Source organism: Phascolarctos cinereus, unplaced genomic scaffold (genome assembly GCF_003287225.1).
Source record: "Phascolarctos cinereus isolate Bilbo 61053 unplaced genomic scaffold, phaCin_HiC Scaffold_1;HRSCAF=81, whole genome shotgun sequence".
NCBI lineage: Eukaryota > Metazoa > Chordata > Mammalia > Diprotodontia > Phascolarctidae > Phascolarctos > Phascolarctos cinereus.
In genome coordinates, this window is record NW_027555514.1 from 142,252,876 (window position 1) to 142,276,283 (window position 23,408).

Here is a 23,408-nt window from a genome sequence, read left to right on the forward strand (position 1 = left end):
TTGAGGTTTTGTTTTTTGTTTGTTTTATTCATGAACTTTCATAGGTAATAGATTGGAAAGACAGGACTACACAGCAAACCATCTCTGAAAAAGATTTTTAGTGGGCTGTAAAATTAATATGAATTGTCAGTGTGATAAAAACCAAAAAAATTAATGCAATCTTAAGTTGCATTAAGAGAAGAATGGTGCCTAAAACTAGGTAGGGGATAGTATTGATCTCTCCTTATCTTCTTAGACCATACCATGAGTTATTATATTTTATTCTGAGCAGTAATTGCAGGAAGGACATTGATTAGCTAGAGAGTGTCCAGAGGAAGGTTACTGGGATGGCAAAGGGGCCTCAAAATCATGCCAAATGAAGACTGGTTAAAGAAATGGCAGTGTTTACTTTGGAGAAGAGAGTGGTTAGAGGAGGGATCTAATAGTTGTATTCAAGTTCTACAGGACCCAGAGTGCAAAACCGAGAGCAGCAGGTAGAATTGTGGAGACAAAGAAGGACTTGATGTAAAGAAAAACTTGTTAATAATTAGGGTTGTCCGTAAATAGAAGGGGGTGACTTGGGACACAGAAGATTACCTTTCACTAGAGAGAAGTTTTATAGCAATATATGGATGACTTTGTTAAGTATATCATAGAAGAGTTCTTTGTTGTATTGGATAGCTTCTGACAGCCCTCCTAATTCTGTGAGTCAATGATAGTTTTCTTTATGCTATAAGTTCTTTCATCTGTTATTAAAAGATTAAAAAGTAAAACGTGGTTAGTTTCTTTCTCCCAACAAAAAAAAGTGTTCAAGGTGATCTTTTCCCACCTTCAGAAGAAATCACCTTTTATTTTTTCCTTATCATACTACTTATCTGTGGTCATTTTATGGTTAGAACTTCTGTAGCAAGGGGGTATATACTTTTGGAAATGTAACAGTTACTCTACTTCTTTAAAGTATTTTTCACAGAATATTACAGAATTAATTTCTATACCATAGATATTATTGCAGTAATTTGAACTGGTGTGTTTGTTTTAATGTGATAAAGTATATTCATTCATATGATAAAAGAAATTAATCACATATCTATAGTTGTAAAACTCTTTGTATTTGGTAGAAAAACCATATAGGTTATTTTAGTAAAGTAAAACTGCATACTTAGCTAGCTGATGCTCAGTATGTTTTTCAATGAATAAATTAGTTATTATTTCCAAACAGAAATATGATGGCCATCTTCCGATAGAAGTAAAAGCAGTTCCTGAGGGCTCTGTCATTCCCAGAGGAAATGTTCTCTTCACAGTGGAAAACACAGATCCAGAATGCTATTGGCTTACAAATTGGATTGAGGTGAATTTTTATTTGTGAGTCTCATTGATTTTAATTAGAGTAGTGTCAAGAAAAGAGCTATAAGCTGAGATATACAGCTAGATAATCATCCTAAATTATTCCATTAATGACCTTTGTGACCTTAGGGTTTCTGTTTTCTCATCTGTAAAATAGGTAGGTTGAACTAGATGCTTTCTAAATCTGTGGGTTCAAATTTTGAGTTTAGATTTCAAGTCTGCATTATCAGCTTTCTCCTGATTACATTTGAACAATGTTATTTTTCACATTTTAATATTTACCTGATAACTTTAAACCTCCTAGTGCTTTCGGTTAGAGATTTATCTGTAAGAGATATTACCTTAGAACAGGAGTTCTTAACTTGAGGTCCATGAGTTTTTAAAAAAATGTTTTATGACTGGATTTTACTAACTGCTTTCCTTTATGATTCTCTGCATTTAAAAACATATTGTAAGAAAGTATAAGCTTCACCAGGTTGCCAAACATTTCCATGACCCCAAAAAGGTATTAAGAACCTCTCTGCTCTAAAGCAACTTGAGAAATACTGCTTCTTCAATCTAGTTGATGAATGTAAGATTTTATATTTGAAATTTGATTTGTATCACTTTACTCTCTCCTTCTCTCCCAAATAACCCTAATGTGTTAGCTTGTTTATTATTCACTTTTTATTTTTATGGCATAGTGAAATAATATGATATTTGCAAAATTACACAGAGAAGATTGAAAACTACTTGAGAAATGAGCTCTGAAAATCTTTCTTGGAAATATTTTATTTCAAGCCAAACTGATAACTTACTGAAACTTTGTGAGACTCTTAAAGTTGATTGTCATTTCTAAAGTAGATTGTATGATGTTCTATAAGCAGCATATATATCCTGAAGGGACAAATCTTTGCCTAAAACAAGTCACAAATCCTTTTAAAATATTAATCTTTTGCTGTAAGTATAAAGTAGCAGTGTTGAGTGTTAAATTTTCCCTTTGGCTTTGGTCTTTTCGTTAGAAATGGTTGCAGGTCCTCCATTTCATTAAATGTCCCTTCTGTAGGATTATACTCAGTTTTTCTGGGTGGGTTATTCTTGCCTATAATCCTAACTCCTTTGCCTTTTAGAATATCATATTCTAAGACCTCTACTCCTTTGTAGTAGTAGCTGCTTAATCTTTTTGTGATCTTGACTGTAGTGTTTAAATACTTTATTTCTGGCTTCTTGGTAGTATTTTTTTTTTCAACTTGGGAGCTCTGGATTTTGGTTATAACATTCCTGAGAGTTTTCATTTGGGTGATTTCTTTCAGGAGATGACCAGTGTATTCTTTCAATTTCTGTTTTGCCTTCTGGTTCTAAGATATCTGGGCAGTTATCCTTTATATAAAAAATTCCTGGAATGTGATGTCTAGGCTCTTTTTTTTGTTCATGGCTTTCAAGTAGTCCAATGGTTCTTTTTTTTTTTAATTTTTACTGGAAAACTTTTTATTGTAGGTAGAGTGGGATAACTGGACACAGTTTAGATGATTCCAATTTTGTTGCCAACATCTAAGGCATCATAGTCTAGAGCAAGTTGGACATAGGCCTTCTTCTCTCCATCAGGCTGGATCAGTGTGTTGACTTTGGCCACATCAATGTTGTACAGCTTCTTTACTGCCTGCTTAATCTGATGCTTGGCCTTGACGTCCACAGTGAACATAAGGGTGTTGTTGTCTTCAGTCTTCTTCAAAGCCAACTCAGTGGTCAAAGGAAACTTAATGATGGCATAGTGATCAAGCTTGTTTCTCTGAGGGGCACTTTTCCGAGGATATTTGGGCTGCCGTTGAAGTCTTGGGTTACAGGAAGATGGAGGACATTCAGATCTTCTTTTTGCAGCTATGAACACCCTTCAACGCTGCCTTCTTGGCCTTCAAGGCCTTGGACTCAGCTTCTGTCTGGGGGGGGGGGGATGGACAACCGGTTCCTTCTTTGCCTTTGGCGCCATCTTGGGGGAAGGGCTCCAGTGGTTCTTAAATGATCTCTCCTCAGTCTTTTTTCCAGATCATTTAGTCTTTCTAAAAGATATTTCACACTTCTAATTTTCAGAAAACTTTTGACTTTGTTTTATTGCTTCTTGATGTCTCATGGAGTCATTAGATTTCACTTGACTAATTCTAATTTTTAAGGAGATATTTTCCTGAGTATCACTTTATACCTTTTTAAAATAGCTTGTTAATTCTCTGTCTTTTTTTGTTTGTTTGTTTCAAGGCAATGGGGATTAAGTGACTTGCTCGGAGTCACACAGGTACTAAGTGTCAAGTGTCTGAGGCCAGATTTGAACTCAGGTCCTCCTGACTCCAGAGCTGGTGCTCCATCCACTGCACCACTAGCTGATGTATTAAGTCTCTTTCTATAATTTTCTTGCATAGCTGTTATTTCTTTAACCAGTTATTCTATCACTCTTACTTTTATTTTTAAATAATTTTTTTGCTCTAACTCTTCTAAGAATTCTTACTAGGTTAGGCTTATTTATGGCTAATCTGCACTTTTCTTTCAAGTTTTGTTTGTAGATATTTCAGGTCATTCGCTTCTTTGTAGCTTGAGTTTTCCTGTCCCCATAGTAGCTTTTTATGTTAAGATTCTTTTTTTGTTTGCTCATTTTTCTAGCCTGTTTATTGACTTTGTACTTTATATTAGTATTGGGTACTGCTCATTTTTGGAGGGGATGTCTGACTTGAGCTTTTGTCTCTTTATATGTTCCCTCAAGACCATTCCTCTCTACCTTGGATCTGTTACCCAGGACTGAGTAATGGGAGACAGAGCTGCCGGATGGCATTTGTTCTTGCTCCCAGTGCTAGTCCCCTGGCAGGGGCTCCCCTGTTATCTCTTTCTACTCTACTGTTTCCTGCCCTGATGTTCAGTTCCTTTACTAAACCTGGGTGTTATAATGCTCCATGCTGCTTCTGTACTGTGCTTCTGGCAAGCCCTACCCCAGAGTCCATACACCTTTCTGCCCTGGGCTAGAAAAAATGACCCACTGTAACTTTTTCTTGAATTTCCTTGAAGTTCCTTGAATTTCAGAATTCAGTCTTGCATGCTTTCTATGTTGTTGTGGAGAAGCTGAGGCATAAATGCTACCTCTCACTTTGCCATCTTGACTTCTCCTTCAAGAATTTTAACTGTGCATAATCTAGTGCCCTTGTGTGGCAAAAACATTCTCTCATGATAGGGCATATATTTATTTTTTTGATCCCATGAATATTGCAAGTTATAATATTTTTTTTTGTGGTAGTGAGGCTATATATACATTTCTACAATATAAGATTGAGCTATAGGTGGATACTTCAAATTTTATGTGCTTTCTATTGTTTGTGTGGTTTATTCATATGTTATTCATATTGTATTTTGTGAGGTTCAGAGAATCATGGAATTACAAGAGAACGTAAGAGGATATTTATTATAGTCGCCTCTCTGATTGTCAAACCATCTTACAGTTTTGGTCATTCATACATAATAAACTTTTTAAAAATATTGAATCTTCTGATAATTTTTTTTCCTATTCTGTTTTGGTACCCTCTTCTAACGTTTAATCCATTTCAGTCAAGAAGTTGGTCTTATGTGTAACCAAACTCCTTTGATGAAATTTAGGTTTATTTTTTGTTTAGATCCATTTGGGCTCTTTGTGGAACTAGAAAGTAATTATTTAGCATCCTGCTTTCCTTCATGTACTTGAAGACAGAGAATTAACCTCTTAGCCTTTTCTTCCATAGTCTAAATAACTAGTAGTTCCATTAATATTTCCTTACAAGCTATATGCTTCATACTCTTACTTATTTTGATATACTTCACCAAGAATTTGGTGTGATCTAAAGAGAATTACACAGACTGTATTCAGTTACTCAATGATCAAGTATATATTAAATGTCTGCTGTGTGTTAGGCATTGTGTTAAGCAGTGGGGATAAAAAAGACAGAAATGAAATGGTCTCTGCCCTCAAGGAGCCTATTTTCTTATTCTCTAGTTGCTTATAATCTCAGACAGTTTGTAGCCTAATTTAGCTTATATTATTAGCTCATAAAATTATAAACACTTTTATCTTGGAGTTAAGGGAGGTGTAAGCCTTTGCAAGGAAAACTTGGCTCACTTGTTAAAAGTATCACACTATTACTCTGTATGCAGTTTGAACAATAATGTATCCATGCTTTCTGGTTGAGAAACAAATTGAGAACTGCTACCTGAAGTTATATCTCTTATGCTATATTGTTTTTTTGTGAGTCAAGAGCAGTCGGTTTGGTGTCAGGCTTAAAAGGGAGCTATGAAAAGCATCTTCACTAGCCACCACCTACTATCCTTACTTATTGTTATAGCTCTAGAACTTGCTATTATTCTATGCTATAAATACTCTTTCCTCTTAATTTTGTAACTCTGAAATTATCAAATCAATGCTGCCATTATTCCTAGACAGTACATGTCAAATCAGCTCTGCTACCCTTACCATAATGGTGTCTTTCCAAAAAAATCACCCTTCCCCTTTCTCTTATTTATTGTTTCCTCTTATTCATCTAGAAGCTCCTTGTAAACAAGCCCTCTCTTGCTTTTTTTTTAAAATTTGCATACCCAGCACTTAGCACAGTGCTTGGAAGATAATAAGTGATTAATAAATATTTTCTCATTCATTACTATGAGGAAATATATGAAATAGGTACAAACCTATTAAAAGTTGGGGCAGCTAGGTGGCACAGTGGATAGAGCACCGGTCCTGAAGTCAGGAGGATCTGAGTTCAAATGCGGCCTCAGATCATAACACTTGACACCTACTAGCTGTGTGACCCTGGACAAGTCACTTAACCCCAATTGCCAAAAAATAATGATAATAATAATTACAAGTGTATTTCTTAGTGTTCCTTTTTTTAGTATATTAGTAGGAAAAGACTACATATCATATACATTAATGAAATTATAAAACTTGTTTATCATATTACATAAGACTAGGTGTTATTTGAAAGAGTGTGACGTTGGTCTTTAAGCCCAGTGAACCAATTTTTTCAACTTAAATTTAATACCTGCCAGTAATTTTACTGCAATATTTGATATGTTTTCTTAGATGGAATTTTCAGGTTCCTCAGAATTATTATTTTAGCAGCATTTGGCTTCAGTTTGCTTTCATCTTAGTGTTTAGCTGGAAATGTGACCCTAGTAGGCAGGTAGTTATTGCTTAGAAAATCTCCCAACAAAGGTTTGATTAAATCCAAACTTTATATCTTTAATGAGCTGTTACTGAAAGATTGTTTTAAGATTCTGGTGATTTTCCTGTGATATGGAAAAGAAGTTGTAATAATGCCAAAGATTATTTTCTCTGTTATTTCTTCTCTTCAAGAAGTTTCTAAAAGGGATTTTCAGATTTTAGTTCTTTTTCTTATTTGCCTCTACATCTTGGGCTTCTATTCATTTTTTGTCATGTACCCTTTTGACCATCTGGTGAAGCCTATGAATGGGTTCCCATCTCATAATAAGGTCTTTAAAATACAGAAAATACTTAGAATTACAAAGAAATCCAATTACATTGCAATACAGTTATCACATATTTTTAAGAAACAAGTTTGTAGACACCAAATTAAGAATCCTTGCCCAAGATGATAGGACTGTCTAGGCAGTGCCAAGCATAATGTTTTTTTCTTAAAGTTTTCATGCATCAATATGTGTGATTTTGTTTTGTTTTATCTTATAAATACTTAGACTATCCTTGTTCAGTCCTGGTATCCAATCACAGTAGCTACAAATTCCAGAGAGCAGAAAAAAATTTTGGCAAAGTATTTGCTGGAAACATCTGGTAACCTAGATGGCCTGGAGTACAAATTACATGATTTTGGCTATAGAGGAGTCTCTTCACAAGAGGTATGTCATTACTAGGAATTTTGTCAACATTGAGTTAAATGAATATTAATGCAAATTTGTGATCTGTTGGGGGGGTGTTGATGACACTGATTCTAATTAATTACATTCATGAAATCCCAGTGAGGTTGTATGGAAAGATGTACATTTCCCAAAATAGGAATTGTATTCAGTAGAATAATGTTTCTTGCCCTATTATTAAGAGGATGTGTTCCATTCACTCATTTTCTTGTCATAATCTTACACAGACAGAAATAGCATCAGGAGACGTAGGGTATCAGGTCCAAGACATGGATTTCTTTCTCCTTTGTACATAAATTGAAGCATTTCCTCTATTCACTCTAGGCAAGAAACTCATTAGATCTTTTGACACATTTAGGTATATTCTTCTGCCCAGTCTCCCTGATAAGGACTCTACTGACTGTGATGTGGATGGCAACACATGGGATCATAATTGTAGAGCCAGAAAGGGCCTTGAAAGTCAACTCTTCCTTTTCCAGGTGACCCTACTGTGTGAGGTCCAGGAGTACCTTCAGAAGGCTTATATAATACCAGTGCCAACACCCCAGATTTAGTGATTCAAGAAACCAAAATTTACCTCAACACCCTCTATACATAGACTACCTTTTAGTAAGAATTCTTCCCCACAAAGGATTTATTAATTAAAGTTTGTGGCTTGACCCTTGATTGTAAAAAATAAAATTTGAAAAGTCTTTGAGGTTGCTTCTCTGAAAGTTTAAAGCAATAGATATTGATCATTGGAATGAAACCTTGTAAGTATATAGAAAAACTGAACTATTACATAAGTAATTATAGCATGTTTAATGTACATACTACTTTACTAGTTACTGAAAAATGATCTTATTTTTTTTTGCCCTGTATGTTTAAAAGAATGTGGAGATATATATATACATATATATATACATATACATATATATATATATATATAAATATATATATATATATACATATATACACACACACACATATAAAAGTAATGTGTAATTATGTATGTTTTCAGACGGCTGGTATAGGGGCATCTGCTCATTTGGTTAACTTCAAGGGAACTGATACAGTAGCAGGAATTGCTTTAATTAAAAAATATTATGGAACAAAAGACCCTGTGCCTGGATATTCTGTTCCAGCTGCAGAACATAGGTAAAAATTCTGTTTTTTCATGCTCTAATCCCTTAAAATTATTGTCAAAACTAATAGAATTTTTTGGTTTCTTTTATTATCAATAATATTTTATTTGATCTTAATTTAGTACTACAATAAAACATCATTAATTTGGACTGTACTAATTTTTTATTTTGTATGATGGGCTGGATTGAATTTTACTTTTGCCTTCTTTGGATAGAAATGTTGGATTTAAAAAAGATTACAAAGAGACATTTACCTATTTTAGCAAAAAACTCCTTAGAGATGTCAAGTTTATTGTATGCAGATAAGTAATGTCAAATTATAAATTAATCACCTCTGCCTTAAAACAAGTCTCAAAAAGCCTTATTAATTTATTCTTTGATGTTTAAAAGTATACATTTTCTCTCTGTCTCTTCATGCACACGCACACACACACACACATATGCATGTCTATACAAACAGATATATACATATGTGTAAAATCAGGATAATATATATTCAAGATATCTCCCTTCTCCCTTCACAACTGTTTATCTGTGTATTGCTTTACCACAGTAGTTATCAGTAACAGCCAGAGCTCCTTTTGCAGATTTTTTAGAAAGAACTATATAGTAAGTACACCTTTTTGATGAAAAGAAGAATTATTAAGTACTCTTTCATTGCTCTTAAGCTTTCAGATGGAGAGAAGGGGATTATACTAGAATTCTACAAACTCACTTTTTTAGTATCAATTGGATTACTTGCTTATTTTTTCTTTGTTTTTCTGTTCACCCATTTTAGTTGGAGAGTATTATATTTGCTTAACAAGGCAAAGCATAAATAGTATGATAAGGTTGGTTTTTGTGAAGCTTTGTATAATTCAAATTTTCCTTTGTTTAAAACTAACTTTCTCTCCATGTTAAACAAAATTTAGTGAGGTTGCACTATATTTTGAAAACATTGTAGTCTAATGTTTATATTAACAGACATTACCAGACAAAATCTTGTTAGTTGAATTGCAGGACAAAAATTGCTGGTTGGAAATAGAACAATCAGTGACTCATGCCATGTGATGTAGTTAGAAAGAGCACTGAATTTGGAATCAAAGTACCTGAACTTGAATCTGCCACTTAATACTTGGGTAACCTTACACCTCTTGCTTCCATAATCATACAGGCGTAACTTCATTTCAGAGGTCCAAAGAATCTTAGTAGAGTTTGCTTAAATGAGCTTTTCCTTGTTTGTTATTTTTTATAGTTCATCAATTAACTCTTTGTATTAAAAAATTATAAGCCAGCAGGCAATAGAAGCTTAAATCACCATGACTTACTCAAGTAACAGTTACAAAAGTTTTTCAGTTTTCTTTTTTTAGGAAGAATTTGCTGAAAGAAATTATTAACTGTTGTGTTTGGCAAAGAAAACTACAACATGTGTCGACAGCATTTATCAGTTATCCCCAATGTTCTCATTGTTTCTCCTTTTTTTTTTTTTGTGAGCCAGTTGAGGTTAAGTGACTTGCCCAGAGTCACACAGCTAGTTTGTGTTATGTGTCTGAGGCCAGATCTGAACTCAGGTCCTCCTGACTCCAGAGCCGGTGCTCTATCCACTGCGCCACATAGCTGCCCCCATTTCTCGCTTTAAAATAAAAATGTTTTAGTGTTGCTTTAAACCTAATATCCCATACCACAATAAATAAAGATGGGTAGTATCGCATGGACTGAAAGATTACAAGGAAAGTCAACCCAAGCAAACTGGGAAGCTCTTAAAAATGAAATCCCAATGATATAAAAACAAATATTTCAAAAAAGGAAGGATTAAAGAAACTGACTTAGGTACACAGAAAACTTATTTACTTACTTAGACTTTAAGAAGATTAAAAAAAAAAGTGGAAGCCAAGGTAGGTAGTAAAGAATGAGTACAGAAGAAGGACATAGTCTTGTGAGAATTGTGTTAGCAGTGCAAAACTTAATAATGAGAGGTTTTCCATAAGTTTCAAGAACAACTAAAAAGACTTTGAAGGTGAAAGAAAGAGCAAAGAAAAGATAAACCACTTCCAAGTCAATGCAATGGATGACAGAGAAAAGTCCAGATGTACTTAGCTCTTTACTTTGCTTCTCCTCTGAAAAAAGACTAAGAATTTAAAGCTCAGTATTGATGAGATAGAGTACCCAGTTGCCTTCAATAACTTAAAGACACCAGGGTTCAAAAAAAGAAAACAACTTTGGTAGATGTGATTGCAAAGTCACTGTAAGTGATTTTTTATAAATTCCTAGAGACTTGATAAAGGACTAAAATGAGCAAATATCCCAATTTTCAAAAAAGAGAAGATAGAGCTATCATACTTGAAGCAACTGATATCAACTTTGACTCCTGTAGAAATTCTACAAGGCATTTTTAAAGGAATAGTTCATTATTACAGATCCACTGACAGCACATATTCTCTAAGAATATGTTTATTCACTATTGTCCAAGTACCAGTGCACATAAGTTTGGAGAAGCTCATCACCAGATAAATTTTTAAGCAAAAATAGCTCTACAAGACTGTCTTCTAAAATTTGAAGATTTTTGTGATCTGGTTTTGTGTATGTACAGTTTCCACACAGGTGACAAAATCATATGTCCTTAAAGTATTATGAATACTTAGAAAAGGAAGCTGTTATCATTAAGAGCTATTATGGAGATTTTGTTTTATTCGTTGGAGGTACAAAAGGTCTAAAAATCTCAAAGGAAATAATGAAAGTAGGAAATAAGGGGAAATGGCATTTTTAGGCCTAGTTTTATCAAAAACTCTTTGGTAGTGGTTGAAAAATAAGAAAGCAGAGCAGTAGTTAAATAGACTAGATAAAGACGAATCAGAAACAATTGAACTCAGTAATTCAGTGCTTGATAAACCCAAAAACATAAATTACTTGGGGAAGAATTTGTTTCCTCACAAGAACTGCTGAGAAAACTGGAAAGCTGTTTGGCAGAAATTAGGTTTAGACCAACATTTTCTATCACATAGCACAATAAACTCAAAATGGATACATGACCTGTATAAATATGGGAGAGGGGAAAGAAAAGGAGAGAGGAGAATGAGACTGAGAATCTGTTAACTTTCCCGGCACTCACTAGGGGTGAAATTCTTAACCAGCCAAGGGTTAGAGGTGATCACAAAAGAGAAAGGAGCTTTTGCATGAATAAAATTAATGCAATTTCCATAAGAAGTGAAAGCTTCACCTAAGGAAAACATTTTGCATCAAATATTCCTTGTAAAAGAGAATTCTGCTGGGTGATAGTTTACTCATTAATCATGATCAAATGTTTTCTGTTGATACTACCATAGCTTTACAAAATGTAATATTACTACATGCCATCAGAAATAATAAATGATAAATTCAGAGAAGCAAAGGGAAGACTTACATGAACTGCAGAAGATATCAAATACACAATAATTACAACAGTATAAAAATAAAAAGAACAAAACTGAATGTCATATAACTATAATGATAAAGTTTTGTCTCTGAGATAAGTTGAAAATAAACGTCCTCCTTTTGGTGGGTAGGGAATGAAGGATGTGAAGTAGTTGGATATACTGATAGACCAGATCTTAATAAGAATCAATTAAACAGTAATAAATATGAATTTTAAGTCTAGTGATGGGCTATATTTCTGACTCCTACAGACCAACCTAGCTAAGTCTTAACCGGATTTTTAGCATATTTATTGAGCACAGCAACTTTAGAAGACCATCACAGAAAGGTTTTAATTTGCATTAGTGAAGAGTATGGTCACCCTTGCATGTCTTTAAAGTATTGAAGTTAAGAAATAAGTGTAAATTACTAAAATTAGGTTCCAAAAATCTACTGTATGTGTATAGAATGGAGGCAGCATGACTAGATAATAATTACTTTTTTTATAAATCCAAAGGGTTTTAATTCTGTAATCTGCTTTTATCAGACCATATCTGGAGTACTGCATTCAGTTCTGAGTGCCATATTATTAGGAGGGCTATTGATAGGCTAGAGAATGTTTAGGATGAAAAGACTATGCCATACAAGGGCCAGTTTGAAGGAGCTATGGATATTTAGCCATATTTAGATATGGTAGGACATCACTTCAAATTTGACTTCTGTGCTTGACCCCAAAGACTAATGGGAGGCAAGTTTTAGCATTATATGAGGGAAAACTTTCTAATAATTAAAACCTGGTCACTGTCAGTAGAGCTATAAGTTGGACCAAACATCGTGGAAAACAATTTGGAATTATCTTTTTTAAAAAATATGTTTTGTCCCTTGACCTGGTGATTGCACTTAGACCCAAAGAGATAGAAAGGTCTCATATGTAACTAAAACATTCACAACTCTTTTTTGTGGTACCAAAAAAATGGAAACAAAGTGAGTATCCATCAGTGAGATAATAGCTAAACAAATTGTGGTAGACAAATACAATGGAATAATAGTGTGCCTTAAGAAATGACTGATAAGGAATTTAAAATGAACACGAAAAGACACAGAGCTAAATAAAGAGATTCAAAAAAAACAATGTACGTAATGACTACAATAATGTACATAAAAAACAATAAAATGCAATTGAACATAAATTAATTTCAGTGATCAATTTTGGTTTCAGGTAAAAGATAAAAAAACATTTCTTGACAAAGAGCTGGTGTATTATAGCAGATGCAATCAGATATGGTTATTTCATTGATTTTGCTTAATTTTTTCATAGTGACAAGGGGATTGCAGTTCAGTGCTGGAGAAAAAAATGATATACAGAGATATTAGAAAATGATATTAAAATTCTAATTTGACAAGAATTTTCACACATGAGATGACTTCTCCATCACTGAAGGTGATCTGTGGAAAACATTGTAGAAGCGATTGTTGCCTCAGTGTGTGAGTTGGAGTAGATGACATCTGGTATTCATTTTAATTCCTGAGATCTAATATTCTTGGAATATAATATGATAAAGAATTTGGGAACTACAAGTTGGAAAATTTTTGTAGCTCCATAACTGAGTTACTAAATGACATCAGGTCAGTTATTTGACCTCTCTGCTTTATTTATGTGTCCTACCTCATAGAAACATGAAGGACAAATGAGACAACCTATGAAAAGGACATGAGCTGAGATTCTTTGATTCTAAAATTCTGACTCTTGTAAGCAAAAGAACTAAGTCTAGAACATTATTAGTGGAATTATTAATTTTATTTAAGATTTATATGTGTATGTATGCACCTATGTGTACCTATGAATATGAACTTAGTAATACAGTTTTATGTCACAATAAACTTTGGAAAATTATCATGAAAATTTGACATTTAAATTGAGTCTGGGTATCATGGTGAGAATTAAGGTTTACTAGTTATAATGCAGTGAATAACAGCTTACATCTCTCTAGTAGTATATTCAAACTATAGCTTAGTGAAACCACCTTAAAGAATATGTCCATTTCATTTAATGTGAACCTCCCCTTTGATCCAAGAGCATAATAGTAACTCTTCATAGGTGTGTTTACTTTGTATATATTTGATACTTACACGTATTGTATAAGTGTGTGCTGTTTTTCTCCCAATAGAATGTAATCTTTTTGAGGCAGTAACTGTTTTAATTTTTGTCTTTGAATTTCTAACATTTTGGCATAATGCCCAGCTCTTAATAGGTGCAAAATTAAGTCATTGTTGAATTTATTTGAATCTGAAAAGGAGAATGTATTTCCATTTATAGCTTTTTGTGTGTTTTAGTAAGCTTATATCTACTTGAAATAGGCACTTCCTTTGTGAAAACTTCCACCTTATGTAAGACTATTTGCTTATTGCCAAGTGGGTGAGACTTTAATCTGTCATAGATAGTAGATATCTGTGTAGTTAACTGATAGATATTTGTATAGGTGGGGAAAATCTCTTGTCCTTAAAAAACATATTAAGCCTGTCCTCCCTTCTGGTACTCTACCCTTTATTTAACAAGAGAGCATTGTGCTGATTCACATCCTTATTTTTATTGGATAAAACTTCAAAGTAAGGTCTCTGCTGGGTAAAGGGGAAGAGTCATCGTTTATTTTTGTTGTTCTTTAAGCAGATATTCCTATCTATAATTTAATAGCTAATAGTTGATAACAAAGTCTAAATATACTAGATAATGCCTAGGTATCCATTATGTGTACAGTTAAAAGAACTACATTTCATTACAACATGATTGCCTAGATTTCTGTTCTTTGACTGGAAGCACTGAGAAGTGGGGTATAATTTTGAAAGTATATAACAGTTCTTCAGAAGTTTGAGATTTAGAGTTTTTTCTAAGTATTGTAAAGGGAAAGGTGTGGAAAAATGAGCTTGTCCAATGCATTAGAACCCTACTCTGAGATCTTTCATAGGTTACTTATTATTTTTAACTTACAGGTAAAAATAAACTATTCATTATATTTACTGTTTGAATTATTAAAGTCAATGCCAACATTATAATAGCCTTTATTGGTGTGAGAAGGTGAAAGAGAACAATAGCCTGGATAATCTCTTAAATGTTTATATTTATTTTGGACTTCTTTTCTATGTAGCTTTTGTATTTTACTTTTTTTAAGTAACAGACATTTATTTTCTCTCCCTATTTTTTTGCTCTACTTTAACATTTGAAAAGAAGAAGAAGAAGAAAACCTTGTAACAAATAAGGATCGTTATAAGCAAAACAATTTTCCCCATTGACCATATCCAAAAACATGTCTCATTCTGCATCTTGAATTCATGACCTCTCTGTCAGGAGATGGGTAGCACTGTTCATCATTGATCCTCTGGCATTGTAGTTAGTCATTGCATTGACCAGAGTTCTTAAATTTTTCAAGGTTTATCTGTAAAATGATGTTGATGTTATATAAATTATTCTCCTAGTTCTGCTCACTATGCTTCAGTTTATAGGGTTTTTTTTTCAGTTCTTTGCCACTACAAAAAAATCTGCTATAAATATTTTTGTGGAAAAGACTTCACAATTTTTTTAAAATGATAAAAAGCCTCCACATTTACTTTTCCTAATTATATTGTTTTGGGGTAGTATTAAGTCTGAGGAATGAAAGATCTTTTCTATCTGGGGTATCAGGAAAGATTTCATGAATGTAATGGCACCTGAATTAGACCTTGAAGGATGAATAGAATTTTTAAAGACCAGGGTACAAGTGGTACTATGAGTAATTCCAAAGTAGTGTAAAGAATCTCAAAATGATGTGAATGTATTCTTGGAGTAGTGTTCTCAAATAGTTTGCCAGCAATCTCTTTTATGAGTGAGTTATATTATTAAAAATATCATAAAAATGAATAATTTTGAAGACTTATAAAGTGATAAAGAATGAAATGAGTAGAACCAAGAGAATACATTATATAATAATAACATTGTAAAGATAAACAGCTTTGAAAGCTGAATTATGATCAGTCCAGTGATTATCCACGATTTCACTGGATCAATAAGGGACTACGCTGTCCATCTCCTGAGAGAGAGGTAATGGACTCAGGATGCAGAATGAGATATAGCCAGTGAGAGAATTTATCTTCCTTGACCATGCATGTTTGTTACCAAGAATTTGTTTTTCCACTGGGGCAGGGGAATTAGAAGCAAAAAAAAAAAGTAGATTTACATTAATTAAAAACAATTTTAAAAAAAAGAGGTTAGTGAGAAGGGTGCTACAAATGTGAAATGTTACATGCTCTTTTAGATAAAGTCACTTGTATTATTAATTTTGCTTGATTTATTTCACATAGTGAAGGTAAATTGTAAATCTTGTAACATAAAAGCAAAACATGTTAACAAAACTTTAAAATAACATAATAAAAGAAAGATATTTTCAAAAAGAAAAAAGTGAGTTAGATGAATATTTTTACCATCTCAGTGTTTGAAAATTTAAATGAATGCCTTATGCATCTGTGTAATATACTGCTAGTAAAATAATGACATTATACACTGTAGCATAATCCCATATGTATTTCAGGCATTCTATAATAATTGTGTATTGATTATAGAGAAAACATAAAATCTAATTTTAAAAGTTGAAGATGGTTTCTTTTTAACTTAATATGTCAAAACAGGAATTACGTTGTTTATGCCATTCTTTTTTTGTTTTTCGTTGGGTTTTTTTGCTAGGCATTGGAGTTAAGTGACTTGCCCAGGGGCACACAGCTAGTAAGTATCAAGTGTCTGAGGCTGGATTTGAACCCAGGTCCTCCTGATTTCAGGGCCAGTGCTCTATCCACTATGCTACCTAGCTGCCCTGGTTTATGCCATTGAAATAAATTGGATGATTGGTGCTAATCTACACATTCAGTTCACTATATGATGTACATTAATTTAAATTGCTCTGCTTGTCATGCGTTACTTAATGTGTGAGATAGCAAGTATAGTGAAAATGATAGAGTTTTTCCAGGATACAACAATAGTGCAACTATAACTACTTAAGCAAATTAATTCTTAGGTTTTTTTTTTCCCTCTAGTACTATCACAGCCTGGGGCAAAGATCATGAAAAAGATGCTTTTGAACATATAGTAACACAGTTTTCATCAGTGCCTGTGTCTGTGGTCAGTGATAGCTATGATATTTATAATGCTTGTGAGAAAATCTGGGGTGAAGATTTACGACATTTAATTGTATCAAGGAGTGCAGAAGCACCACTAATAATTAGACCAGATTCTGGAAATCCTCTTGACACTGTATTAAAGGTAAATTTAAAAATTATTTTACTTTAATATAAAAATGCCTATGTTGTATATTTGAAATAACTTATCGTATTTAGCTCTTTTCTATTCTTGAATTTTAAAATCTGAAAATTGTTTTCAAGCTTATGCCTTTTGTATTTGGTTATCTTCAAAGTTTGGATATGTTTTTAAACTAAACTTTTTCTTTTACCAGTGGGGGAATTCATAGTGTGAGAATTTCCAGAGATGCAGGATGGGCAGATTCATTGCAGTTATAATCTTAGACACTTGCCTAAGAGATTAACTTTAATAATTCCTAATGTTACATAGCTAGCATGTATCAGAGGTGGGATTTAAATTGATGTCTTCTGTATTCCAAAGACAGACTTCCATCTAGTATGCAGTGATTTAGAATTATCTAAAGTAATTATGCCATTTTCATTCAAACAGGTCAAATTAAATGATTTGGTGATAGAATTCTTCTGTATGCTTCATTTCTGTCACTCAGCACAAGTTACTGATATATTTTTGTCCATGGCATATAGCATAAAAATAATTTAAAGACGTTTTAGGCACTTGTACTTCCCAAAATATAGAAATTTTGTATTGTTTCTCTAAGGATCCGCTGTCAGAGAAGTAAAAAGAACTAGTGAAACTCTACTACGTGACACAGAAAGCTGAGGACAACTTTAACTCTCTGGCTATAAAACTTAAAACTCCTAAAAGTGATGAGATACTTTCTAAAATGTAGTCTTTGAGTTCACACAATTATCTAAGAAGGTGATGTCTTAGAGGTATAAGAACAGACCAAATCAGAAATTAGGTCTTTTTTCATTCACTTGAAAAGGCATAGCTCTTACAATGTGTTTTAGTTGACTGTGTCAGTCACCATCTACTACTAACTCACTCCCTACTACTCAGAATGAACAAGCACTTAGTTTTGTATATAGGAAACTTCTAGGAAAATACTGGCTGTGCTATTTTTGCAAGAGAGACTTTGAACAAGTAACTCTACCTCCCTGGACGTCAACTTCCTTATATACAAAATGAGGCAGGTAGACTAGATAGATAACTTTTAAGGTCTCTTTCTGCTTTAAATATTTACTTTTTCTTCCAGAAAAGAAAATATATCTAAATTTGATATGCTTTCTATTTTTTAAAATATTTATAAACATTTTTTATTTTTTATTTCTATTTTTATGTTACCTAAATTTTCTCATGTATCCTTTCCCTTCCCCTCTTCCAGAGAGACATTTCTAGTAGACCTTTTATATGTCTAACCAAGTCTTAGCGTGATGACTTTTTCCCGTTCTTAACGAGAGTATTAAAATCTATTCCATCATTGTGGTTTCTGCAGAATTTTCAGTGGTTAAGGAATCAGCATGATTTTGCTTTGTAATTTGAAAATAGTTTTGATACCTTTTTTAAGTAGATAGGGAAAGATAGTAGAAACTGCATTTTTTTTCTTCCTGCCTACAGGAGTGTGGTGGCAAACGTTATTTTACTCAGTTTTGTCATTTCAGTAAGATTAGACATATTGATCAGATAAAACCAAATAAATTTACCTTGTAGTACTTTGTAAAAATCCACTAAAACACAAATAACAAATATAGTCATAAAATGTTATTTATACATAGGATTATGTATTATATTATGTTAGGTTTTTAAAATCTTTTCTGAGAGATATAATAAAAATCGGCATTTTTGAGCTATTTTGCATATGATTTACAAGCAGGAATAAAGATCTCAGTTATTTGGAACTAATTACAAAGTTGCACATTTTATGTGGGGTTGTCAATGTTACCTAAGTCGGCTGGGGAACCTGCTGCCTCGAGGCCACATGGGGCCCTTTGAATCCAAACTGAATCCAAAGGGCTGCACTTGAGGACCTAGAGGGCCATATGTGGCCTCGAGGCCATAGGTTCCCCACCCCTGGTCTAAGTCTAGTGAATTTGTATGTGTGCATGTATTATATATGATAGTAAAATAATCTTTTTTCATTAGAAAACAATTATTTTCTTTTAAGTTTGGTTTTTTTTATTGCCTTTTTTTTCCTCACAGGTTTTGGACATTCTGGGTAAGAAGTTTCCAGTTACTGAAAATTCAAAGGGCTATAAATTATTGCCACCTTATCTCAGAGTTATTCAGGGAGATGGAGTTGATATCAACACTTTACAAGAGGTATATGTCACATCCAAAGGCTAACAATATATTGCAAAATAATTAGGCTTTTGCGTAGATCTAACTAAATTGGTAATAACGTCAGAATATTAATTAAAATGATGCCAAAATGCCATCTGTGAATACTTTATGGTTTGAAAACAGACATTGGTATCTTAAAGTACTAGTAAGTAGCAATTACTTTACTCTTCCTATACCTGCTTTGCCACCCTGGAAGTGGAACTGGAGAAGTGTCATGATGATAAATGAAGTTACTAAACAAGGGAAAGTATTTCCCAGATTGGTTCCTTGTACAAAGGAAATCCTGGCCCTGCCCTGGTAGATCTCAGGTTTAGTGAAGTAGAAAATACTTGGCTAACTGAATTTAACATCATAGTCAACCATAAATCAATTTTTCTCATATATATATGTGTGTATGTGGTGTGTGTGTGTGTATGTTGTATGTATGTGTGTATGTATAATGGTTTGTCAGTGGTTAACATTAAGTAAATAGGGAGGCTTCTTTGAAAGCAATACTAATTGAGGGATAAGTGTAAGCATCATAAGTCTACCTGTTCACTAAAATCTTAAATGTTTGGCTATGTAACTGTTTTAAAATGTTAATGCCTAAAGTTGTGTTTTTAATATACTTTAAAACTTTTGTACTTACTTTAAAACTTTATTATTCCCCTTAACACATTCAGATCTGAATTAGCAAAGCTAGTCAGAGTGCTTAAACAGTATTTTAATATTGAAAATTCATATCAAGAATATGCCATTACCCAGTACTCAAGTGGTAAAAGTCAAATAGTCACATGATTTTCTTTTTTGACTCTATTACAACAAAGGCAGTCCACAACTTTTTTGAAATGCCGTCTTCAGAAGTTTGTCATTTGGACCTCTGATTTATAAATAGTATTAATATGGTACATGGAGTCATCTCTCAAATCTTTGCATAAATCAATGGACAGGTACCTAGACCAAATTATAATGTACTGAAGTACTGGTATTACTGTAGGATACTCTAATGCCACTGTAAAAATAAATATAAAAACTGAACCACTGTGTAAAATACTATTAATAAGAGAAAATTCATCTGGAGTTCAGCTTGACGTACCAGGAGTAAATCTCCCCAGTAACATCAGGAGAGCAAGTTTTGCCTATCTTTTGAACAATGAGTTGGTAGTTCCCTCAACTCTCAGCCACTCGTAATGATTTTGGATGTCTAAAACGGGGTAGTAAAAAAGCTGTGGAAACCCTTGTCCTTGGAAAACTCCTAGTCATTCTCTTTCCTCTAGAAAAAAGTCTACCTTCATTACCTCTACTTGCCTTCCTCATTCATCAACCATTTGCAGTCTGTCTTCTGACTTTATCGCTCAACTGAAACTGTGCTCTGTACAGTTACCAAGTGATCTCTTAATTGTCTGATTTCATTATCGTTTTTGAGTCATCCTTCTGTGCTGCATTTGAAACTCTTGGTCACTCCTCCTGGACATTGGCTTCCTTATGGGTTTTTGTGACATCTCTCTCCTGGTTCCTCTCCTACCTGTCTGACTGTTCTTTCTTAGTCCCCTTCACTGGCTTGTTATCCATATCATACCCTCTAAATGTGGGGGCTCCCCAAGCTCCCTGCTGTCCCAGGGCCTCTTTTCTTTCTACACCCTTTTTCTTGATAATCTCATCAGCCCTCATGTGTTTGATTGTCTAGACAAATGACATAGATCTACATATCTAGCCTCATTCTCCACTTCAGTTCTTTGTCACCATCTGTGTATTGGGCATTTCAAATTGGATGTCTCAGGGACATCTCAAAACTCAATATTTCCAAATTTTCTTCTTTCTCAAACCAACTCTCTTCCAAAACTCCCTATTTCTAATGATGTACCAGCTTGGTCCCAACCTAACTTTCTGGCCTCATTGGACATTATTCCCACTTCCAAAAAACTGGCCTTCCTGTTCCTTACATTTTATCTGTATTTATTCTCCATATCTTCATTCTCTCTATACTTGATATTTACTGATTTTCCTCATTAGAATGTAAGTAGTAAGAATTGTTAATATTCTTTATATTTTCATTCTCAACCTAACATAATTTTGATATTTGCTATTAAAATAGAGCTATTTATGTTATTTGACAACATGAATTATCTTATACCATAAGACTTCTCTATAGATAGTGTATTTAATTGAGTGGTAAAGTTTGTTTTTTTCTAATTTTATAAATTAGATATAATGGAAGAGTTTATCTGAATATAGGTTTATAGTTATTTTTCAAAGGAATTTATAGGATTTTTAAAGGACTAATTTGTACTGGAAGAAATCTTTAAGAAAAAATTGTTTCTGTTTTTACTGTTCCTATAAATCTACTTCTTCTAATACCTGTGGGCTGCTCTGAAATTAGTTGGTAGGCCTGTCATTTTGCCTTTGTTTTTAATAGACACCTTACCATTCATCTTTTCTTTAGTCTTTCCCTACTCTTCTGTGACCTTGGACAAGCCTCTCAGTTTCCTCACCTGTAAAATGAGGAGGCTGGACTAGGTGGCTCTAAGGTGCCTTCCACTTCTAGGTCTGTCGTCCCTCACCGTCCTGCCCTTCTCCTTTCCTTTTTATTGAAATGCACTGCTTTGGGACGTACTTGACCAAAGTCATGCAGCAAGTAAGTGACAACATTGAGATTCAAACCCAGGTCTTCTTACTCTTTGGTCCAGTGTGCTTTCTACTATACCAGCTAGCCAGAATATGTAGTTAGTGGAGTCAAAGACTTGGCTTCTTTTAGCTGATACTGTTCTTCCAACCACTGTTGTGAGTTCTTTTCCCCCAAGAGCAAAGCAGAGTGGGTAAGATAGCACCTCCTCTTGTCCATATACCTCTCAGACTACCCATTTGGGCAGAGGGGAATTGCATGATTTGTTGTAGGCCTGGCATCCCTTAAATAAGACTATAGTAGACCAAGGCCTGATTCGTTAATTCGACTTGGAAAATTTCTTATTCTTATCTTATATTTTTATATCATTTTGTTTTCAAATATATACTTCCCTAACCAGTAAGCCATGCTTTGTGACAAAAGAATAAAAGTAGTTCAGCAAAACTTAACCAACAAATCACCTGAGTTTGACAATACATGCAATGTTTGACAACAATGTCCTTCATCTTTTCAAGGAAAAAAGGGGAATGGAGTGCAATTCCTCGATTCTTTTTAGAGGCCACACTTAGTCATTCAGTTTGATTTTGTTGTTGTTCTTCTTCTTTCCACTTACATTAATTCTACATTTATTGTTTTCCTGGTTCTGCTTCATTCATATTCTGTCTTCCTGTGCTTCTCGGAATTCTTTTATTTGTTGTTTCTTAGGGTACGTTGATATCCTATTACATTCATGTGCCACAATTTATTTAGCCATTTCCCAATCAATGAGCATCTATTTTATTTTCAGTTCATGAACACAACAAAAAGTGCTACTGTCAATATTTTGGTATATATAGAAACTCTCTGGTTTTTAGAATAGGGATTACACAATGCTTGGCATATGGTGAATGCTGCTTAATAAATGTTTGTTGATTAATTGATTTGATCTCTGGGGTGTGTGTATACCAGCAGTGGAGTCTCAGGGATAAAGGATGAGTACTCTTTCACCATAATTTTGGAGTATTTTCCAGAATGGTTGGACCTAATTGGTTAGTTGTTAGGGAATATCATTTGTCTAAAACTATTTTATTTTGCCTGTAGGAAATCACTTTAGTATATCTCTTTTTTCTATCCCATAGATTGTTGAAGGCATGAAGAAAAAAAAATGGAGTATTGAAAATGTTTCCTTTGGTTCTGGTGGAGCTTTGTTACAGAAGTTAACAAGAGATCTTTTGAATTGTTCCTTCAAATGCAGTTATGTGGTTACCAATGGCCTTGGAGTATGTCCCATAATTATTTTTTTCATTCTTCATGTTGGCTACATCTTTGTGAAGAAACTAGGCAGAAAGTGGTAGATGTGATCATAATAACTAAAGTTTAGCACTTTCTTTATTGCAGTCCTGTTAGAAGGTAATGCAAGTATTGTTCCCATTTTATTAATCAGTGTCAGAGAGGTTAAATGACTTATCCATGGTCACAGTTCTAGAACCATAGTTTGAACCTCAAAAATGATTCCAAGTATGGCACTCTTCAGCTACCCATACTGGAGTACAAAGAGTCAAGTAAAAGACAATGTACTATTACTGATTTAATTACTCTGACCTTGACCCAGGAAAAATCAGAGGAGAAAAGAAACCCGAAAACATTGAGAAGGGAAGGGAAAGAGAACAACAAA

General features: G+C 33.6%; 1 protein-coding gene across 2 annotated transcripts in view; it reads left to right on the forward strand.

Annotated features, from left to right (window-relative positions):
- NAMPT (nicotinamide phosphoribosyltransferase) overlaps positions 1-23,408 on the forward strand; it is a 50,870-nt gene that overhangs the window by 21,358 nt on the left and 6,104 nt on the right. For both annotated transcript variants that reach the window (XM_020984577.2, XM_078154413.1), the window contains exons 4-9: positions 1,199-1,327; positions 7,021-7,179; positions 8,198-8,334; positions 16,749-16,974; positions 19,012-19,131; positions 22,873-23,013. In XM_020984577.2, coding sequence (XP_020840236.1) covers positions 1,199-1,327; positions 7,021-7,179; positions 8,198-8,334; positions 16,749-16,974; positions 19,012-19,131; positions 22,873-23,013 — 912 coding nt within the window. The remainder of the gene's footprint in view (positions 1-1,198; positions 1,328-7,020; positions 7,180-8,197; positions 8,335-16,748; positions 16,975-19,011; positions 19,132-22,872; positions 23,014-23,408) is intronic.